The 16,764-nt window shown below is 50.4% G+C and overlaps 1 protein-coding gene across 2 annotated transcripts; it reads left to right on the forward strand.

Annotated features, from left to right (window-relative positions):
• Window positions 1-1,413: 1,413 nt before the first annotated feature.
• CFAP298 (cilia and flagella associated protein 298) lies at window positions 1,414-12,951 on the forward strand. Of its 2 annotated transcripts, XM_055567686.1 has the most exons (7): window positions 1,414-1,714; window positions 4,016-4,183; window positions 5,878-5,945; window positions 9,160-9,318; window positions 10,613-10,744; window positions 12,270-12,365; window positions 12,640-12,951. In XM_055567686.1, exons 1-7 carry the CDS (start codon window positions 1,576-1,578, stop codon window positions 12,748-12,750), a joined length of 873 nt encoding a protein of 290 aa, XP_055423661.1. In that variant the 5' UTR covers window positions 1,414-1,575; the 3' UTR covers window positions 12,751-12,951. The 2 variants fall into 2 exon arrangements, with proteins under 2 accessions (XP_055423661.1, XP_055423662.1); XM_055567687.1 differs by lacking the exons at window positions 1,414-1,714; window positions 5,878-5,945 and having other exon boundaries at window positions 4,106-4,183.
• Window positions 12,952-16,764: the final 3,813 nt, after the last annotated feature.

Below are 16,764 nucleotides of genomic sequence, written 5' to 3' on the forward strand. Positions count from 1 at the left end.
GTAGGTGAACCCAGTAGACCCCTTTCTCCCTCTGGGTAAAAGACATTTGCCAGTGTGACCAGTACTGCATGTTCCAGGGTCTGGGTGATCCCTGCCCTGACAGTACTAGAGACGAAAACACACCTATCTCCCCGCTGGGCGCCGTCCCCCTTCTATCCAGTATCATTCTAGCAGTCTTCACATGAGGCTCTGGGTTGCCTCGACGCATTCCCAGGCCTACAGTCTCCCACTTTCTTCCCTCTGCCCGGGGAACTTCAGGGATACAGATTCAACGCAGGGAGTCAAAAGTTTCAGGTACACGGAGTGCCAGGTGCTTGTAAAATTCAAATCAATTCGTATTCGGCAACGGCCCTTCCCAGGAGACAGCCAGGGTGAGGGCCTTGCACTACTTCAATAGCTTTGCAAGCGCCTCGTGAGCAAGGACTCAGTGCAAATGTTACCCATCCCTTTAAGACATTCCTTGACCATCCTATCTAAAAAATTAAATCACCCTGTTTATTTTTTTTACTTTTTAAAATCTGCCCTATCCGTTTATGTTTGCTTTCTTGTTGTCACTTACACTGAATATAAGCTCCGTGAGAGCAGTGACCCTGGACCTGCCGCCCTGTTTGGGAATAAACAGCGCCGCCCACGACTGCCTTTAATAAGAATTTTGCTGGACAGTGAATGACGACAGTTTGGGGAGCGTCGTTCCGGCGTCAGCCGCGCCAGATACACTAGACTTGGGCATCCGAATCACCCCGAATGGAGAAGTACGGGCACGTTCCCCGATTCCTCAGTCCTGAAGACCAAAGAACCAACAGCCGACGGTCTCTCTCCTCAGCGCTACAGACCGGAAGCAGCCGGAGGCGTTTCCGGAAGTGGAGACTGCGGAAGGCGGAAAGGCTGGCGAGGCCTCGAGCGGCGGTGGGAACACTGCTGTGGGGGCTCGGCGTCTCTGGGTGCCCGCCACTCCTTCCCATTCCCAGTCGAGCAACCTCCTTGCGCCTCCCCTCCCAACTCCCTGGATGGAATCTCGGGCCCCCGGCGACCCGACCCGGCGGCCAGAACTCCCCTCAGCCGGCTGGTCGGTTTGAGGGTTGCCACGGCAACAGCCACTTCCGGGAGCGGGGTCTCGGCGAAGTCAGCTCTGGCGGTGCGGGGGGCGGTCAGGGAGCCTTTGCTTGGCTGCACCTACTGTCCCGGTAGTGGAGGGAGGCCCGGGTCCCCGCGCACCGTAGCTTCCCCAGCCTCAGGGTCTGCCCTTGAGCCGTGGGCCCCAACCCCCGCCTTCAGATCGCGTTTCTCTGTTGCTCCTGGCAACAGGCACTTCCGAGAGCGGGTACTGTTTCCCCCCAGTCCCGTCCCTCTCCCCCTTCCCAGATCGTGTTTGTCTGTTGCTCCTGGCAACAGCCACTTCCGGGAGCGGAGCCGTTTCCCCCAGTTCCCCTGCCCAGTCTCAGCACCGCGAGCGCTCGAACCCGGGGTTCCGGCCTCCCGGCAACCGTTGGTCGGTGATCTTCGCTGTCCGCTCGCGGGGGTGGGTGACCTCAGGCCGCTTGTCCCGGGCCTTCCGGCGGGGCTACCGCAGCCGCCATGGTTCTGCTGCACGTGAAGCGGGGCGACGAGAGCCAGTTCCTGCTGCAGGCGCCGGGGAGCTCGGAGCTGGAGGAACTCACGGCGCAGGTGGCCCGGGTCTACAACGCGCGGCTCAAGGCGCAGCGCCTCTGCTCAGGTGCGGCCCGGCGGCTTGGGGCCTGGGACGGGAGGAGAGAACAGGGCCCGCGGGGACGGGGCGAAGTTGAGCGGGACCCGCCAGGCCTACTCGGGCCGGATAGGGGCGACCGAGGGTCAGGCCAGTGAAGACTTTGCGAAGACGCGCAGCTGCCGGGCTTGAGATGGGGACCACGGGTTTCCCCAGAGATGCTTCCAGGAGCGACTGCACCGCGTGGGAAATCAGTCCTGAATATTCAGTGGAAGGACTGATGCTGAAGCTGAAACTCCATTACTACCTGATGCAAAGAACTGACTCACTGGAAAAGACCCTGATGAAAGATTGAAGGCGGGAGGAGAAGGGGATGACAGAGGATGAGATGGTTGGATGGCATCACCGACTCAGTGGAGATGAGTTTGCGTAAACTCCGGGAGTTGGTGATGGACAGGGAAGCCTGGCGTGCTGCAGTCCATGGGGTCGCAAAGAGTTAGACACAACTGAGCGACTGAACTGACTGCACCGCGTGGAAGGGTGCTCGGAGCAGAGGGGACGGGCCGCTCCACGGCCTGGGGAGTCGGGATTGGGCCTCTAAGCAAAACAAACCGACCTAAGTCCCAAAACCGAGGAGGGGGGAGGGGGGACGGGAGGTGGCACGGGAAGGAACCGAGAGCCTGGACCCCAGAGCAGGTGTAGGGGATCTCCACTAGTGTGAGAGGTGGGACGATCCCCGGGCCGATTTTTAAGAGTGAGTGTTCTCTTTTGAGACTTTGAAGATAGAGCAGTCTCCGGGGGTGGAGGGGGGGTGGTTTGGGGCGGGTGGGAGAGCCACCCAGCTTTGAGATGGTTTTCAAGGGCGAGAGAGCCTCGGCGTTCTTGCCTCCCTCCGTGTTCCCTGCTCTCGGAAACAGCCTGATCCTCATGTTACAGTGTTTTGGTCACTGCCCCCCGCCCCCCCCCACCCCCAACCCCGGAGCCGTGACGGCCAATGCAACTTTCCACCGCGCCGGAGATGTTCCCTGGCGGTGCCGTCTAGCAGTGGTAGTTGCTGTAAGTCGTGTCCGACTGTTTGCGACTCCGTGGTCTGTCCACGGGATTCTCCAGGCAAGAATACACTGCAGTGGGTGGCCGGTATCACAGGTGGCTGTTGAACACCGCCAAGACACTGCATTCTTTATTTCAATTCATTTAAATGTAAATTCTAGCGGTAATGGACCTGCCAATGCAGAAGACTTAAAAGCCACAGGGTTCAGTCCCTGAGTTGGGAAGAGCCCTGGAGGAGGACATGGCAACCTACTCCAGTAATCTTCCCTGGAGAATCCCATGGACAGAGGATGCCTGATGGGCTACAGTCCATGGGGTCGCAAAGAGTCGGACAGGACTGAAAGGACTTAGCCCTCAGAGCCTCCTGAAGCTCCTAGCTGTCGCCTTAGGCAGCACAGTACTTGACAGTGTGTTAGACCAGGTGTGATCCACGATGTGATTGTTTCTGTAATTGTCACAGGTGATTTTTGTACCATAGAGTACTCCTTAAGGATCATAAACTATCCATTCCTTAAGAACTCATTTATGGGTCATATGTATCTTTTGTTAGTAAAATTTACCGACTCCAGACCAAGCTCAATTAAGTGTTATTTTAAAATCAAAGCCTCTGGGGGGAAAAGGGCCTCAGCTTCTTTTTCTGTGAAATTATCAGTTGAAATGCGGTGCTGATTGTTCAGAGTCTCATTAGTGAATGGGAAACCCATTCATTTAATCTGTGCTACCTGCTCAGTCGTGTCTGACTCTTTGCATCCCCATGGACTGTCGCCCACCAGGCTCCTCTGCCTATGGAATTTTCCAGGCAAGAATACTGGAGTGGGGTGCCATTTCTTCCAGGGAAATCTTCCCAACTCAGGGATCCAACCCGCATCTGGCAGGCGGATTCTTTTCCTAGTAGCTCAGATGGTAAACCATCCGCCTGCAATGCAGGAAACCTGGGTTCAGTCCCTGGGTCGGGTATGTATTCAACTTGTCAGTGAATTTGAATTTATGCCTCCTGAATACCAGGAGGTATAACATAGCACAGAGGATTGGAGCACAGAAACTGCAGCCTGTTTCCAGTGGGTGAGCCCCCAGACTCTCTGCTTCTGTTGATCTAGGATGCATCTGTGTGCATTTGTCAGAGGTCAGGGACAGGTATGCCATAGCAAGTGACATCTAAGTGTCTGCTAAATAAAATAGCCAACGGGCCCCTGACCTCTAGGAAGCTTCCATTCCAGTGAAGTGTAAGGTGTTATAATAATGACTGTGATGCATATTGTCTAATTTCCTCTTGTTTTTAAGAAATGGAAGAATTAGCAGAACATGGTGTATTTCTGCCTCCTAATATGCAAGGACTGACTGATGAACAGATTGAAGAATTGAAATTAAAGGATGAATGGGGTGAAAAGTGTATCCCTAGTGGAGGCTCAGTATTTAAAAAAGATGACATTGGACGGAGGAATGGACAAGGTAATCCAGCATTTTTCTTCTCTGTGCATGCCTGAATATAACAATCAGTGTGAAAACAGTCTTCAAGTTAAAAAACTGACCTCAGTATTTCTATTCAAAATTAAAAAATACTGTACCATATAATTCCTTGTTGTTGTTTAGTTGCTAAGTTGTGTTGAACTCTTTTGGGACCCCATGGACTGTAGCCTGCCAGGCTCCTCTGTCCATGGGATTCTCCAGGCAAGAATACTGGAGTGGGTTGCCATTTCCTTCTCCAGGGGATCTTTCTGACTCAGGGATTGAACCCTGGGTTTCCTGCATTGCAGGCAGATTCGTTAGTGTCTGAGTCACCAGGAAAGCCCTTATTAACTCCTTGTAGCAAAACGCTCGGAGAAAGCGAGTACTGGAGTACCCACTCCAGTACTCTTGCCTGGAAAACCCCATGGACGGAGGAGACTGGTAGGCTGCAGTCCATGGGGTCGCAAAGAGTCAGCGACTTCACTTTCACTTTTCACTTTAATGCATTGGAGAAGGAAATGGCAACCCACTCCAGTGTTCTTGCCTGGAGAATCCCAGGGGCGGGGGAGCCTGGTGGGCTGCCATCTATGGGGTCGCACAGAGTCAGACACGACTGAAGCAACTTAGCAGCAGCAGCAAAACGCTAATCCAGGATGAATTAGATGGAAAAGAAGGCATCTGTCTTCTTGCTCTTACTAAGTTTCAGCTAGCTTTTAAATGTAGTAGATGAACCATAAGAAATTACCAACTTTATAGGCAACAAATGATTGAAAATTGGCGTTTTCATATCGTTCAGTCTAATAGTCTGAGGGGATAATCGTTGAAAATGTATCGCAGGGCATGTTTTGTTACAGTTTGTACATCAGAGTTTATTTAGCGATTCTGTGTGGAAAGGAAATAAATTTCAGCCCAGTGGTCTCCACTTGAATTGAGGACAGGCCTCTCTTGTACAAAGCAGTTTAGGACAGGCAGAACACTGAAGAAATTAGTCTCCTTTTAGTATTTGGTTGTTCGTGTGGGATTGGAGGGGAAAAGGGATGATAACCTATTTTGATACCATATCCCTTTTAATGTGCATAAAAAGCTCCCTTTAAAAGATTATAATTGATCAGTTAACAAACACTTAAGTACCTATCATACCCTTAAAGCACTCTTAAAAGCAAAAGAAAGAAAGTGTCCATGCAAAAGAAAGCCTTTGCATGCTCAGAAAAAAAAATTAATACTGAGGATAATAGGAATTTCTATTAATGGTATTTATTTTGAACTTTAACCTAGAAAATAATAATAGTTGGTTGTCTTCCACATCTTTTCATACCTAAATCCATTCTCAATTTGGAGAGATTTTTTTTTTTTTGCTTTTTAGCTGGAATTGCATCAAAGAAATAAATCATGGTACTTGTAAAAACAGTTAATGGAACATTACCAGTTCATTCATCTTTAAATCAAGATTGTGTTAATCACTTTTAGTAAAGTTTTGTATTTCTAGTATTTTCAATGACTAAGTACCAGTGTTATTTATTAAGAGTACCAAGTTTGAGAGATCTGACTAACTTCTGATGTCCAGCTTTCCTATGTCCTCTGCCTGGATCCATTCTTGTACTTTCTCTCATCTCACTTCCTCCTGACTCAGACAGAAGGGGTTAAGAAGAATCCTAAAGATGGCTGTTTCTCTCCCCCTTCCCTTTTTTTATTTTTAGCTCCAAATGAAAAAATGAAGCAAGTTATAAAGAAGACTATAGAAGAAGCCAAAGCAATAATATCTAAGGTTAGCTTTTTAAATGATGTTCTAAAACTTGTCTTTTGAAATACAAATTCCAGTTAATGGCTTCCAGAGTCATCTGCCAGCCAGCTTTTTTTCATTCTTTCTTTTTCTCTCTTTCTCTTTCTGTCTGTCTCTCTCCTCCTCTCCCACCACACCGCATGGCCCCCCCCTGCCCCCCGCCCCCCGACCCTTCCTTCCAGAGGCAAAGGAAACAAACATGTTTAGAGTGGGCCTTAGCTTGTTTTTTCTTTCCTGCAATCCTCTCAGTTTCTTCAGGTCAGACAAAAATGGTTATTGGCTTGTGTAAATGTGCTTCAAACATGAATTGGTGCTCATATGCTTTTTCTTTTTAGTTGAGCTGTGGTTGACTTACCATGTTGTGTTACTCTCAGGTACACCACCCGAGTATAAGTTATTATAAGTTATTATTACAAGATACTGAATATAAGTCCACGTGCTATTCAGTAAATCCACGTGCTATTCGGTAAATCCTTGCTGCCTATCTATTTTATGGGTCGTAGTTTGTGTCCGTTAAGAACTAAAGAAAGACGAATAGGGCAGATGCGAACCTTGTGGCCTCTCACTGGATCCGCAGGATCTGATTGACACAACACGTGTGTATTATGAGTTAACTCTTTGTAATCATCTGAAGTACTTACACACAAAATACTTCATTGAAGGAGAAACGTAAGTCAGACTGTTGACAGGCATAGGCTGTGAGTCTGGAGGACAGTAATTTAAGGATTTTTCAGGAATTGAGTGGCTTTTATTTACGTGTTGCTGATGATCGTTGCCCCACCCTCCCTCCACCTCAGGTCTTCTTCCTGGATAACTGCTGCTTCTCCTGTTCTGCCTAGTGCTCTGGATATCATTGTGATTCTTAAGCCAGCGAATCCTTCAAGTGATTCAGGGGAGCATGCTTTTCTGCCTGTCAATATAGGAAAGGCTTCGGTTCAACCCAGGGTTTACAAAATGCATTTGGCTGCAGAGACTTTTTTTTTAAAAGGATGAATGTGAAAGTCGCTCAGTCGTGTCCAAATCTTTGTGACCCCCTGGGCTGTAGCTTGCCAGGCTCCTCTATCCATGGGATTCTCCAGGCAAGAATGCTGAAGTGGGTTGCCATTTCCTTCTCCCAGGGATCTTTCCAACCCAGAGATCGAACCTGGGTCTCCCGCATTGCAGGCAGACTGTTTACCATCTGAGCCACCAGGGAAGCCCAGAAGGATAGATAATAACTAGTAACATGTAGTCAAGTTGGCCCATCCCAGAACAGGTTAGGAGAGCAGTGGCCTGGGCCCTGCTCCGCCCACTCCACTCCCCAATGCCTCCTTCTGTGGAAATCCTTCCTGTGCGTTTATGTCACTTATTCCCTTTGCCTGTGTGTATTTTTATGTTGTCATTTCATAGTTTAGAGACAGCTTTCACAGGTCTTCCAGTCGCTTTTCTGCAGCAGTTTGCCCAAAGTGGCAGAGCTTGTGGGCCCAGGGCTCGATTCTCACCCAGGGCCCTTCCGCGCTGCTCCCACGTGTAGCTGGCCTGGCTCCCACCTCCCCAGACCTGCCACGTGGGGGGCAGCTAGCCCCGTGGGTCAGAACACGCGGCAGGTAGGTGGGTGCTCAGATCCCAGCAGGCCCACCATCCAGCCCCTGGGCCCCGAGCCTCTGCCTCCATCACTCAGGTTCCTCCGGGGGAATGTGGAAGGTGGTGGGGCATCCAAGCTGGGGCCCCTTGAGGGTGGGCAGTGACATCTGTGCACTCCTCCCCAGGACCCACCCTCAGCCAAGAGCGGGAGCCCAGGACCACGGGGAATCTGTCATCCTGAGGCCGCACCTTGACTTTGTCCCCCGCCGTGGCACCTGGTCAGGACCACTGCCCTTGGTATCAGTGGAGCTTTTGTAGAAAGTGACCCCCTGGTGCCCCTGTCTGGGCATATTGGTGGGGGGGTGGCGTCCTGTGGTCAGGACCACTGCCCTCGGGTGACCCCGGGGCTGGTGGACCCTCACACCGCCTGTGGGCCTGGGCCCCTCCTGGGGAGGCCCAATACATGTGATGGGGGTTTCTGACTTGGAAACAATTTCATAAGCCATCCTGGGAGTAGGTAAGGCAAGAGAGGCCCCCAGAACCTCAGGCCCGATCCTCCCGGGTTTCTGAGAACCTGGCCGCTGTTTTCTTTCCCCCAACAGACATGGCTACCTTGGTGCCCCCAGTGGCCCCCAAGCTGCAAATCCAGAAGCCTCTCCCATCTGACTCCTGAGTCACGCCTGACTTTGCACCACATCCACGGGTCTCCTCTGTCCTGGCTCCCTCGCAGCTTCTGGTTGCTGTTTTCTCTTCATCTTGCTGCTTAAATCCAGTGTTTCACCAAGTGTGTTAGCATCAGCTCTCTTCTCTTTCTGTTCTTTCTTCCTTGTCATTTTATCTTCTCTGCCAAATACCAGCTTCCACTCTCTGCAGATAATTTTCCAGTCTCTGTCCTCTACCCCAGAACCCTTGTTTACTTGCAACCTGGGTTTCTTTCACCTGGAAGTCCAGCCAGCCCTTCAAACTCAAGTTTTCTAGGCCTGAACTCATGGATTCCTCTGCCGTGTGTTCTGTGCCCAGGAGCTGGCCCTTCCTGCAGACTTTTCATTTCTATTAACAGCCGCCAGTGTATCAGGGTTCCCTTCGTCACTGCGTCTCCGTCACCCGAATGCTTTGTCTGGTCCCATACCACCCGCTCCCACGATGCCTCTTGAATCCCAACTGCTCCCCTCGTTTCCACAGTTACCACTTTATTTACAGTCCCCCTGATAGTCTTTGTGTTCAGACGTCAGCTTAGGGGGCCTGCAGTTCAGTTCGGCTCTAATGCTGACTATCCAGCGCTCGCGCAGACACCATGCTAAAGCATGAGGTCCCCAGCCAGACTTCCTTGGCAGTCCCGCGGTTAAGACTCTGCGCTTCCACTGCAGGGGGCATGGGTTCGATCCCTGGTGGGGAAGCTAAGATCCCGGGATTCTTGCCCCGTTCTCTGCGCGTCACCCCCTCGATGCCGCTCGTATTCTGCGTTATCACCGAGGCTGTCGCGGCTGTGGCTCAGCCCCACGGACAGATCAGAATCACCTGGGTAGCAACACCGTCTGATTCTGTTTGCTGGCGTGGGTCTTGTACAAGAACCTGATTGACATCTGTTGAGTTGATTGGCCGCATCATAGATAACAGTGCCTGCAACCACTTTCAGAAACAAGTAGAAGCCAATGTCTGCATGACCATGGAGATGGTGAATGACGCCTTGGACCAGCTTCGAGGTGCCGTGATGATAGTTTATCCCATGGGGTTGCCACCGTACGATCCCATCCGGATGGAATTTGAAAATAAAGAAGATTTGTCAGGGACTCAGGTATGTGGGTGGCTCTTGGGGTCTCTATAATGTGAGTTCATGCCTACCTCCGCTCCAGGGCAGAAGCTGCTCATATTTGACCTCATATTTGTCCTGATGTAGTTTTTGCTTCATACACAGCTTTCCATCTTGCTAGGCTCGGCTTCAGAGCAGGGTTGTGAATTCAGGGGAGGACCGCAGAGATCTGCTCCTGGTTGAGGGCTTGGCACACACACACAGGAGCGGCAGGGGAGGGAGGAGCTGACAACTTTTCCCGTTTGCTTTGGGAAATGGGAAGCACTGGGAAGCCAGGAACCTCATTTTTGCCTGTTTCTGCCAGATGTCTTGGTCCCATTGATGGAGTTTTGTGTTTTAGCCTTCCCTCTTGCTCCTGAATATTTTCTTAGCTTTATGATCCACTTTTCGCTCGTTTTTCTCATTTATTCCTTACCCTGTGGGGCAGTATCTTTTCCTCTGAGCCATCTTACATAGGAGGGGGATACAGAAGCAAATTGACAGCCCCGTTATACCCACAGAGATCCTCCTCAGCTTATGATGGGTTATGTCCCAACAAGCCTAACATAAGTTGAAAATATTAGATTAATAAATTGAAAATGCATTTAGTGCCCTCAATATCATAGCTTAGCCTCGCCTGCCTGAAATGTGCTCCAGAATACTTACATTAGCCAACAGTTAGAAAAAAATCATCCAACACAGAGCCTATTTTATAATGTGATTTACTAAATACTGTACCGAAAGTGAAAAACAGAACTGTTGTCTGGTACAGAATGGTTGTCAGTGATTGTAAGATCATAAGCTCACCGCCACGGCCCAGCATCCCAAGAAGATATCACACTCTTATCACTAGGCCAAGAAGAGATGAAAATTCAAAATTTGAAGTATGGTTTCTACTGAATGTGTATCCCTTTCACACCAGCACATGGTCAATAAGTCACAAATGAAATCGTCGTGAGTCGAGGACTTTTGTATTCGAGCATCCAGCAGGATCCCTGTTTTCCTCCCTGGCCATAGTCTAAAAATCCGTCTCAGAGGGACCTTACATCATGCATGGATGAGGGTGCCAATGAGATAGGATACCCCCACTTCCCAGAGCAGGAAGTTACCTGAGTCAGGGCGCCAGTGGAGACTGACAGGGAAGGTGCCCAGGTGAGCGAGATTGGTGAGTGGGCAGGGAAGCCAGTGCTCCCAGGGGGCAAGAGGGCAGGGCGCCGGAAGCCTGTCCCTCACTGGGAGGGGCACTGACCATGCCAATGCCCAGGAAGCCTTAAAGCCCGTTTTCAACCGTGGCCCCCAGGCAGGGCTCAACGTCATCAAAGAATCAGAGGCACAGCTGTGGTGGGCAGCCAAGGAGCTGAGACGTACTAAGAAGCTTTCAGACTACGTGGGGAAGAATGAAAAAACCAAAATCATCGTCAAGATTCAGCAGGTAAGCGCTTTGACTTTAATGTGTCATGGCTGGTATTTTTTTTTAACTTACTTTCACACTGGTAAAAATTTACAGTAAACCTGAAAGATTTAAAACTCCCGATGCAGGCACTCTAATCCTGTTTGGTCCAAGCTTAAAACTGTCCTCTTTACGGAGCAACGAAAACTGGAAGGAAAGGGGGATCAGTTGACAGTATCTAGAGTTTGTTTTTTCTCAGTTTAAAAAATGTATTATTTCCTTCTGGCGGGGCGGTGTCTTCATTGCTGCAGGGCTTTCTCCAGTTGGGCTGGGCAGGGGCCCCTCGTTGTGCTGCGTGGGCTTCTCGTTGCAGAGCAGGGCTCTAGGCGCTCAGGCTCGGTATTTGCGGTACACGGGCTCAGCTGCTCGTCAGTGTGTGGAATCTTCCGAGACAAGGCTTTGACCTGTGCCCCCTGCCCTGGCAGGCGTATTCTTAACCCCTGGATGACCAGGGAAGTCCTGGAGTTCCTTTTAATTGGGGGGAAAGGAGAGTGTACCAAGATGATTTCAACTTTAAAAATAGGGCTTACAAGTAACTCAAAACGTTTCTCGAGATGAAAAATACAGCCCCGAGCACTGGTCTCAAGTTTTTCAAAGTGCTGATGGTCTGTGAACGAGGTGGAAGGCTGGAGACCTGTAAAGACTTGGTGTAGAGCTGTGTGCCTGCAGGCTGCTGTGTTCCGTGCTCTCTCCTAAACTGTTTCTCTGAAGTTTGGGAGAAACAGGGTGGCCTCCACAATTATCGGTACCCCTTCCCCACTAGACCTGCAGTGGCTGGCTCGGGAATGGCTGTAACCAACACGCACTCCCCAGCCTCCACTGTTAGGGCTCAGAGCAAGAGTGAGACTCCCTTGACGATTCGCTTTGGATGATGAGAGATGCATGACCTGTTTCAGATCAGTTCAGTTCAGTCGCTCAGTCGTGTCCAACTCCTTGTGACCCCATGGACTGCAGCACGCCAGGCCTCCCTGTCCATCACCAACTCCTGGAGTTTACTCAAGCTCATGTCCATTGAGTCGGTGATGCCATCCAACCATCTCATCCTCTGTCATCCCCTTCTCCTCCTGCCTCCAATCTTTCCTAGCATCAGGGTCTTTTCAAATGAGTCAGCTCTTTGCATCAGGTGCCCAAAGTATTGGAGTTTCAGCTTCAACATGACCTTGTTTAGCTGTCCACAAAGAACAGTTTGGGCTTCGGGGTTCCCAGGTGGCACAGTGGTCAACAATCTGCCTGCCAGTGCAGGAGACCCAACAGGGGATTCCATCCCTGGGTCGAGAAGATCCCTGGAGTAGGAAATGGCAACCCACTCCAGTATTCTTGCTTGGAGAGAATCCCAGGGACAGAGGAGCCTGGTGGCTACAGTACACGGGGTCACAAAGAGTCAGACCCAATGGAACACAAAAGAACAGCCCCAGCAGCAAAGGCAGTTCTAAGACGTGAGCTGTACCCTCCCAGGTCATCCATAGAAGGCCTTCACCCACAACGTGCTGTCCCCTTGTCATTTCAGAGGGGCCAGGGAGCTCCAGCTCGAGAGCCCATCATTAGCAGCGAGGAGCAGAAACAGCTGATGCTCTACTATCACAGAAGACAGGAGGAGCTCAAGGTACCGTGGGACCGATGGGTTTTCACCCCTCTCCCCCATGCCTCACCCAGGCCTTGGGGCAGCTGGGGGCCGTGCGTCCTGCAGGATGTGGCGGGGGGAACCTTCTGAGCTGCAGCCTCACCAAGGCTGTGGGGGCCCTGCCCAGTGTCCCCCTGCGTTAAGAGTCTGGAGGTGTCCTGCTTCTCTGGGGAGGTGGGGAGTGGGGAGGTTGGTCGTGGATTCTGTAGAACACGTTACTGGAATGCCCTCCTGAGCGAAACCCATGTGTTTCCAGAAACTGGAAGAAAATGATGATGACTCCTGTTTAAATTCTCCGTGGGCGGATAACACTGCTTTGAAAAGACATTTTCATGGAGTAAAAGACATAAAGTGGAGACCCAGATGAAGTTTGCCCGTTGACGAAGCTTTCTAAAATATTAGCTCACCTTTCTTTAGGTAAAATAATAATAACCATAGCTTAAAACAAGACAGCTGCCGCCCTTTGTGAACATTGTTGAAATCTCTAGTTTTCCTTTCAGTTTGAATTTTTAAAATAAAAGTGAGTTATTCAAGGTTTTGGAACATAATAAACACATCCTCAAAAGAATCTGGCCAAATTATTTTTATAATCTGTCTACTATTTGAGGCTTTTCTTTGGCTAGATACTAGAGGTATAGTTTCATTTTTCCTCCCTGATTGTTTGATTTTACATTCTCAGGATGTTGAAGGTACCTTTTCCTCAACAGCGAGTCAGGGGTCCACTGTGATACTTGGCCATCAGTGGCCACTAGAGGCCGCCCGATGCTGAGTCTAGTTTCAGAGACAGCCGTGATCGGTCAGAGGGTCTAACCGTAGTCTCCCAGCTTCAAAGGTGAAGTTCTGCCCCCGGATGATAACCTGGCTGGCCTTGTCTTCCAGGTGTGAAGGCCACACCTGTGAGGGAAGTTGGGTGGCCAGAGCAGGCTAGCCTTGAAACGGGACAGGTCCCTGTGTCATTTCTGGGCTTTTCCCGAAACCGAACGCAGACCCTGGTGATAGACGGTTGTCCCCGTGGGTTCAGCCTGCAGCTCCCAGCGTGCTGAGCTTGGCACTGAGACTGCCGGAGGCGAGCCGTGTTGGCTCGGTGGCCATGCGGCCACAGGATGCCCTGGCTCACTCACCATCCCGTCTGGCTTTCTGGTTCACCTTTTTGAGTTTTAAATTCTCCCAACTCATCTCTCCAAGTCCGGACGCTTCGGCAGCTCAAGGACACCTCTCGGGCTGTGCCGCCAGGGGCGGCCCATGCACCTGGTCCTGCTTCATTTGGCCCATAGAGGACTCTTCTCCCAGCGGGAGGAAAGGCATCGTGCTCATTCCGAGGAGGAGCAAAGTGACACACATGCTCCCTGCCCTGGTCTCCCTTGTGCCCACTGCTGTACTGGAGCCCAGGGCGGGAGCCGGGACCCTCGGTTCCCAAGCCTGGTCCCGTAGTGTTAGGCGGGGACTGGCCAGGTCTGCCCCTGCCCTTCTCCACATGCCAGCGAGGCTCGCTCAGACTCTTGTGGGTTGCCATTTCCTCCCAGAGCTGACTACCTACTCGCATTTCTGCTGTTCTTGAGACTGCATCTTCTAAAGTGGCTTGTAACTTGACTGTATGCCTTGACTGTACCTTACTCTTGATTGAGTGTCAAATTTTGTAAAATCAAGTTTGCATTGGTTTTCTTGTTGACTTCCATTCTTTTAATTTTTATTGAAGTATATTTGACTTAACAATGTTACTTTTAGGCGTAACATTCATTATGATCTTAAACGTCTCCATGGAGAGCTTGTGTCCTTAGATGATATAAAGTTTGCAGTAAGATCCTGTGGCTTCACTTGAGAAGCCCCCGCTCTTGTCAATGTCTAGTTGATGTGCAGGCATGACAGCCACACTCGACTTGCAAATAAACGGTAAGCCACATGATCACAGTAGCTCTTCTTAAGAATCACTGTTTCCACGTCATTGTGAATTCTGCGCTTCCCTGGTGGCCCAGTGGTAAAGAATCCACCACCAATGTAGGAGACATGGTTCAACCCTGATTCGGGAGGCCCTGCATGCTGCAGGACCACTGGGCCCGGGGGACACAGCCGTTTCGCCTGTTGCTCTAGAGCCCAGGAGCGGCATCTGCTGGGCTCACATGCCCAAATGCTGGAGGCCACGCTCCCTAGAGCCCGTGGACCTCAACTAGAGAAAAGCCAGAGCAGCTACGGAGACCCAGCACAGCCATAAATAAATAAAACTATTAAAAAAAAATCACACCACACTCCTTTTATTGGATACTGACATGAAACGAACAATAACCTCTCTGCCTCATAAGCCCCTGAGCTCTATCCATCCTGAAGTGTGGAAGTGAAAGTCACTCAGTCATGTACAACTCTGCAACTTCACGGACTGTAGCCCACCAGGCTCCTCTGTCCATGGAATTCTCCAGGCCAGAATATTGGAGGGGGTAACTTTTCCCTCCTCCAGGGGATCTTCCCAACCCAGGGATTGAACCCAGGTCTCCTGCATTGCAGGTGGATTCTTTACCAGCTGAGCCACCAGGAAAGCCCCCCCCCCACCCCGAGGTCTGTCCTTCCTGAAGTAGTCGCCCCTTAAAAGCACTGCGGCCACCCCTTCATGGTCGTCTGTCTATAAGGAAATGAGGTGGGCCATCCCGGCTCGCTCTGTCGTTCTGTAGGTTGATTCCCTTCATGTCAACACCTGAGGAAGCTGCTGGTGACCTCAGATGGGTCATTTTTGGTCATGTCGCTAGTAAAGGTAGAGGGGCTTCCCTGATAGCTCAGGGATGGGCTACCCATTCCAGTATTCTGGCCTGGAGAATTCCATGGACTTTATAGTTCATGGGGTCACAAAGAGTTTGGACACAACTGAGCGACTTTCACTTTCACTTCAAGGGTAGAGAGTCAAGCACCACACCCAGGACTTCCCAAGAAATCAACTTAGCGGAAGTCATCTTGCCAAACAGCAGGCTATGAATCAGCTTAAGCATTAAGCCTTGATGTGACTTTTTATTTTTAAATCCCATACATCTGTGGATCAATATCAAGGAAACGCAGTGTCTGCTGTCTGTTGGGTGCCAGACTGGTGTGTGATCTCATGCTATGTAACTTGTCTTCTCACACGGTTGTTTCTTGTTTCAAGGAGACCAGGAATGCTCATAATAAAATTTGACACCACCCCATGCCCCTTCAGCTGGCAAACTGAAACCCCAGGCAGTATTTCTGTCACAGAATTACCTTGTTCCTTGCCAACTGCTCTGTGGAGAAAGTGCCATCAAGCTTGGAATCAGCTGCCACAATCTTAGGCAGTTTTGTTGTTGGGCAGTCACCAAGTCTTGCCTAAGTCTTTGCAACCCCATGGACTGTAGCACACCAGGCTCCCCTGTCCTCCACTATCTTCTGGAATTTGCTCAAACATGTCCATTGAGTCGGTGATGCCATCCAACCATCTCATCCTCTGTTGTCCCCTTCTCCTCCCTCCTTCAATCTTCCCCAGCATCAGGGGTCTTTTCCAATGAATCGGCCAAAGTATTGGAGTTTCAGCTTCAGCATCAGTCCTTCCAATGAACATTCAGGATTGATTTCCTTTAGGATGGACTGGTTGGATCTTCTTGCATTCCAAGGGACTCTCAAGAGTCTTCTCCAGCACCACAGTTCAAAAGCATCAATTCTTCAGCACTCAGCTTTCTTTATGTTCCAACTCATATCCATACATGACTATTGGAATAGTCTATGTATACCTAGGTGCTAAACAATGTGCTAGTGAACTTCAGGAAGGGAAGACCCACAGAACACACATCTGTGAAGGGCCCCAAACAGGGGTGCCTTCTCCAGAGCAGGCAGATGGCAGCCATCGATTATTTTAGTGTCTGAGGCCAACAGTGATGGGACCATGGGTCCCAAGTCTGCTTTGGTTCACCAACCACGGAAAAGGGGGAGAGAGAATTGAGCCCTTTTTTTTTTTTTTTTTTTTTTTGGCCATGAGGCATGCAGGGTCTTAGTGGCCCAACCAAGGATTGAACCCATGCCCCTTGCAGTGGAAGCTCAGAGTGGAGTCTTAACCACTGGACCACCAGGAAAGCCCAAGTGAGCCCATCCTTGAGATGCTTTAAACAAATAGACACTTGGCTTGACTCTGAAACCACTGCCCCGAGTGATTAAAAATGAGTCTGGGGTTGCGTCCCAGCTGGAGGAGGGACTCCAGCCTGCTGGCAGGCCTAGCACACACCGGTCACAGGACTCTGCCCTTAGGATTCTGGGCCACGCTGTCATGGCAGAGGTTAGCAGATGAATAAATTCCCACAGGCTGAATCTCGGTCTATCTTTCCTTTGAATAGATTGAACTCTGCGTTCAGAATAAGGAAACAAGCGCCACAGCTGTCTTGCTATTCCAGTCACA

The sequence above is a fragment of the Bubalus kerabau genome, chromosome 2 (genome assembly GCF_029407905.1).
Source record: "Bubalus kerabau isolate K-KA32 ecotype Philippines breed swamp buffalo chromosome 2, PCC_UOA_SB_1v2, whole genome shotgun sequence".
NCBI lineage: Eukaryota > Metazoa > Chordata > Mammalia > Artiodactyla > Bovidae > Bubalus > Bubalus kerabau.

Excerpts from the sequence above, each read along its gene's own strand:
- CFAP298 (XM_055567686.1), top strand. The coding sequence starts at position 1,576 with ATGGTTCTGCTGCACGTGAAGCGGGGCGACGAGAGCCAGTTCCTGCTG. Across the intron at positions 4,184-5,877 it reads TGGACGGAGGAATGGACAAG|CTCCAAATGAAAAAATGAAG; the intron begins GTAATCCAGCAT and ends TTTTATTTTTAG. Across the intron at positions 10,745-12,269 it reads TCATCGTCAAGATTCAGCAG|AGGGGCCAGGGAGCTCCAGC; the intron begins GTAAGCGCTTTG and ends TTGTCATTTCAG.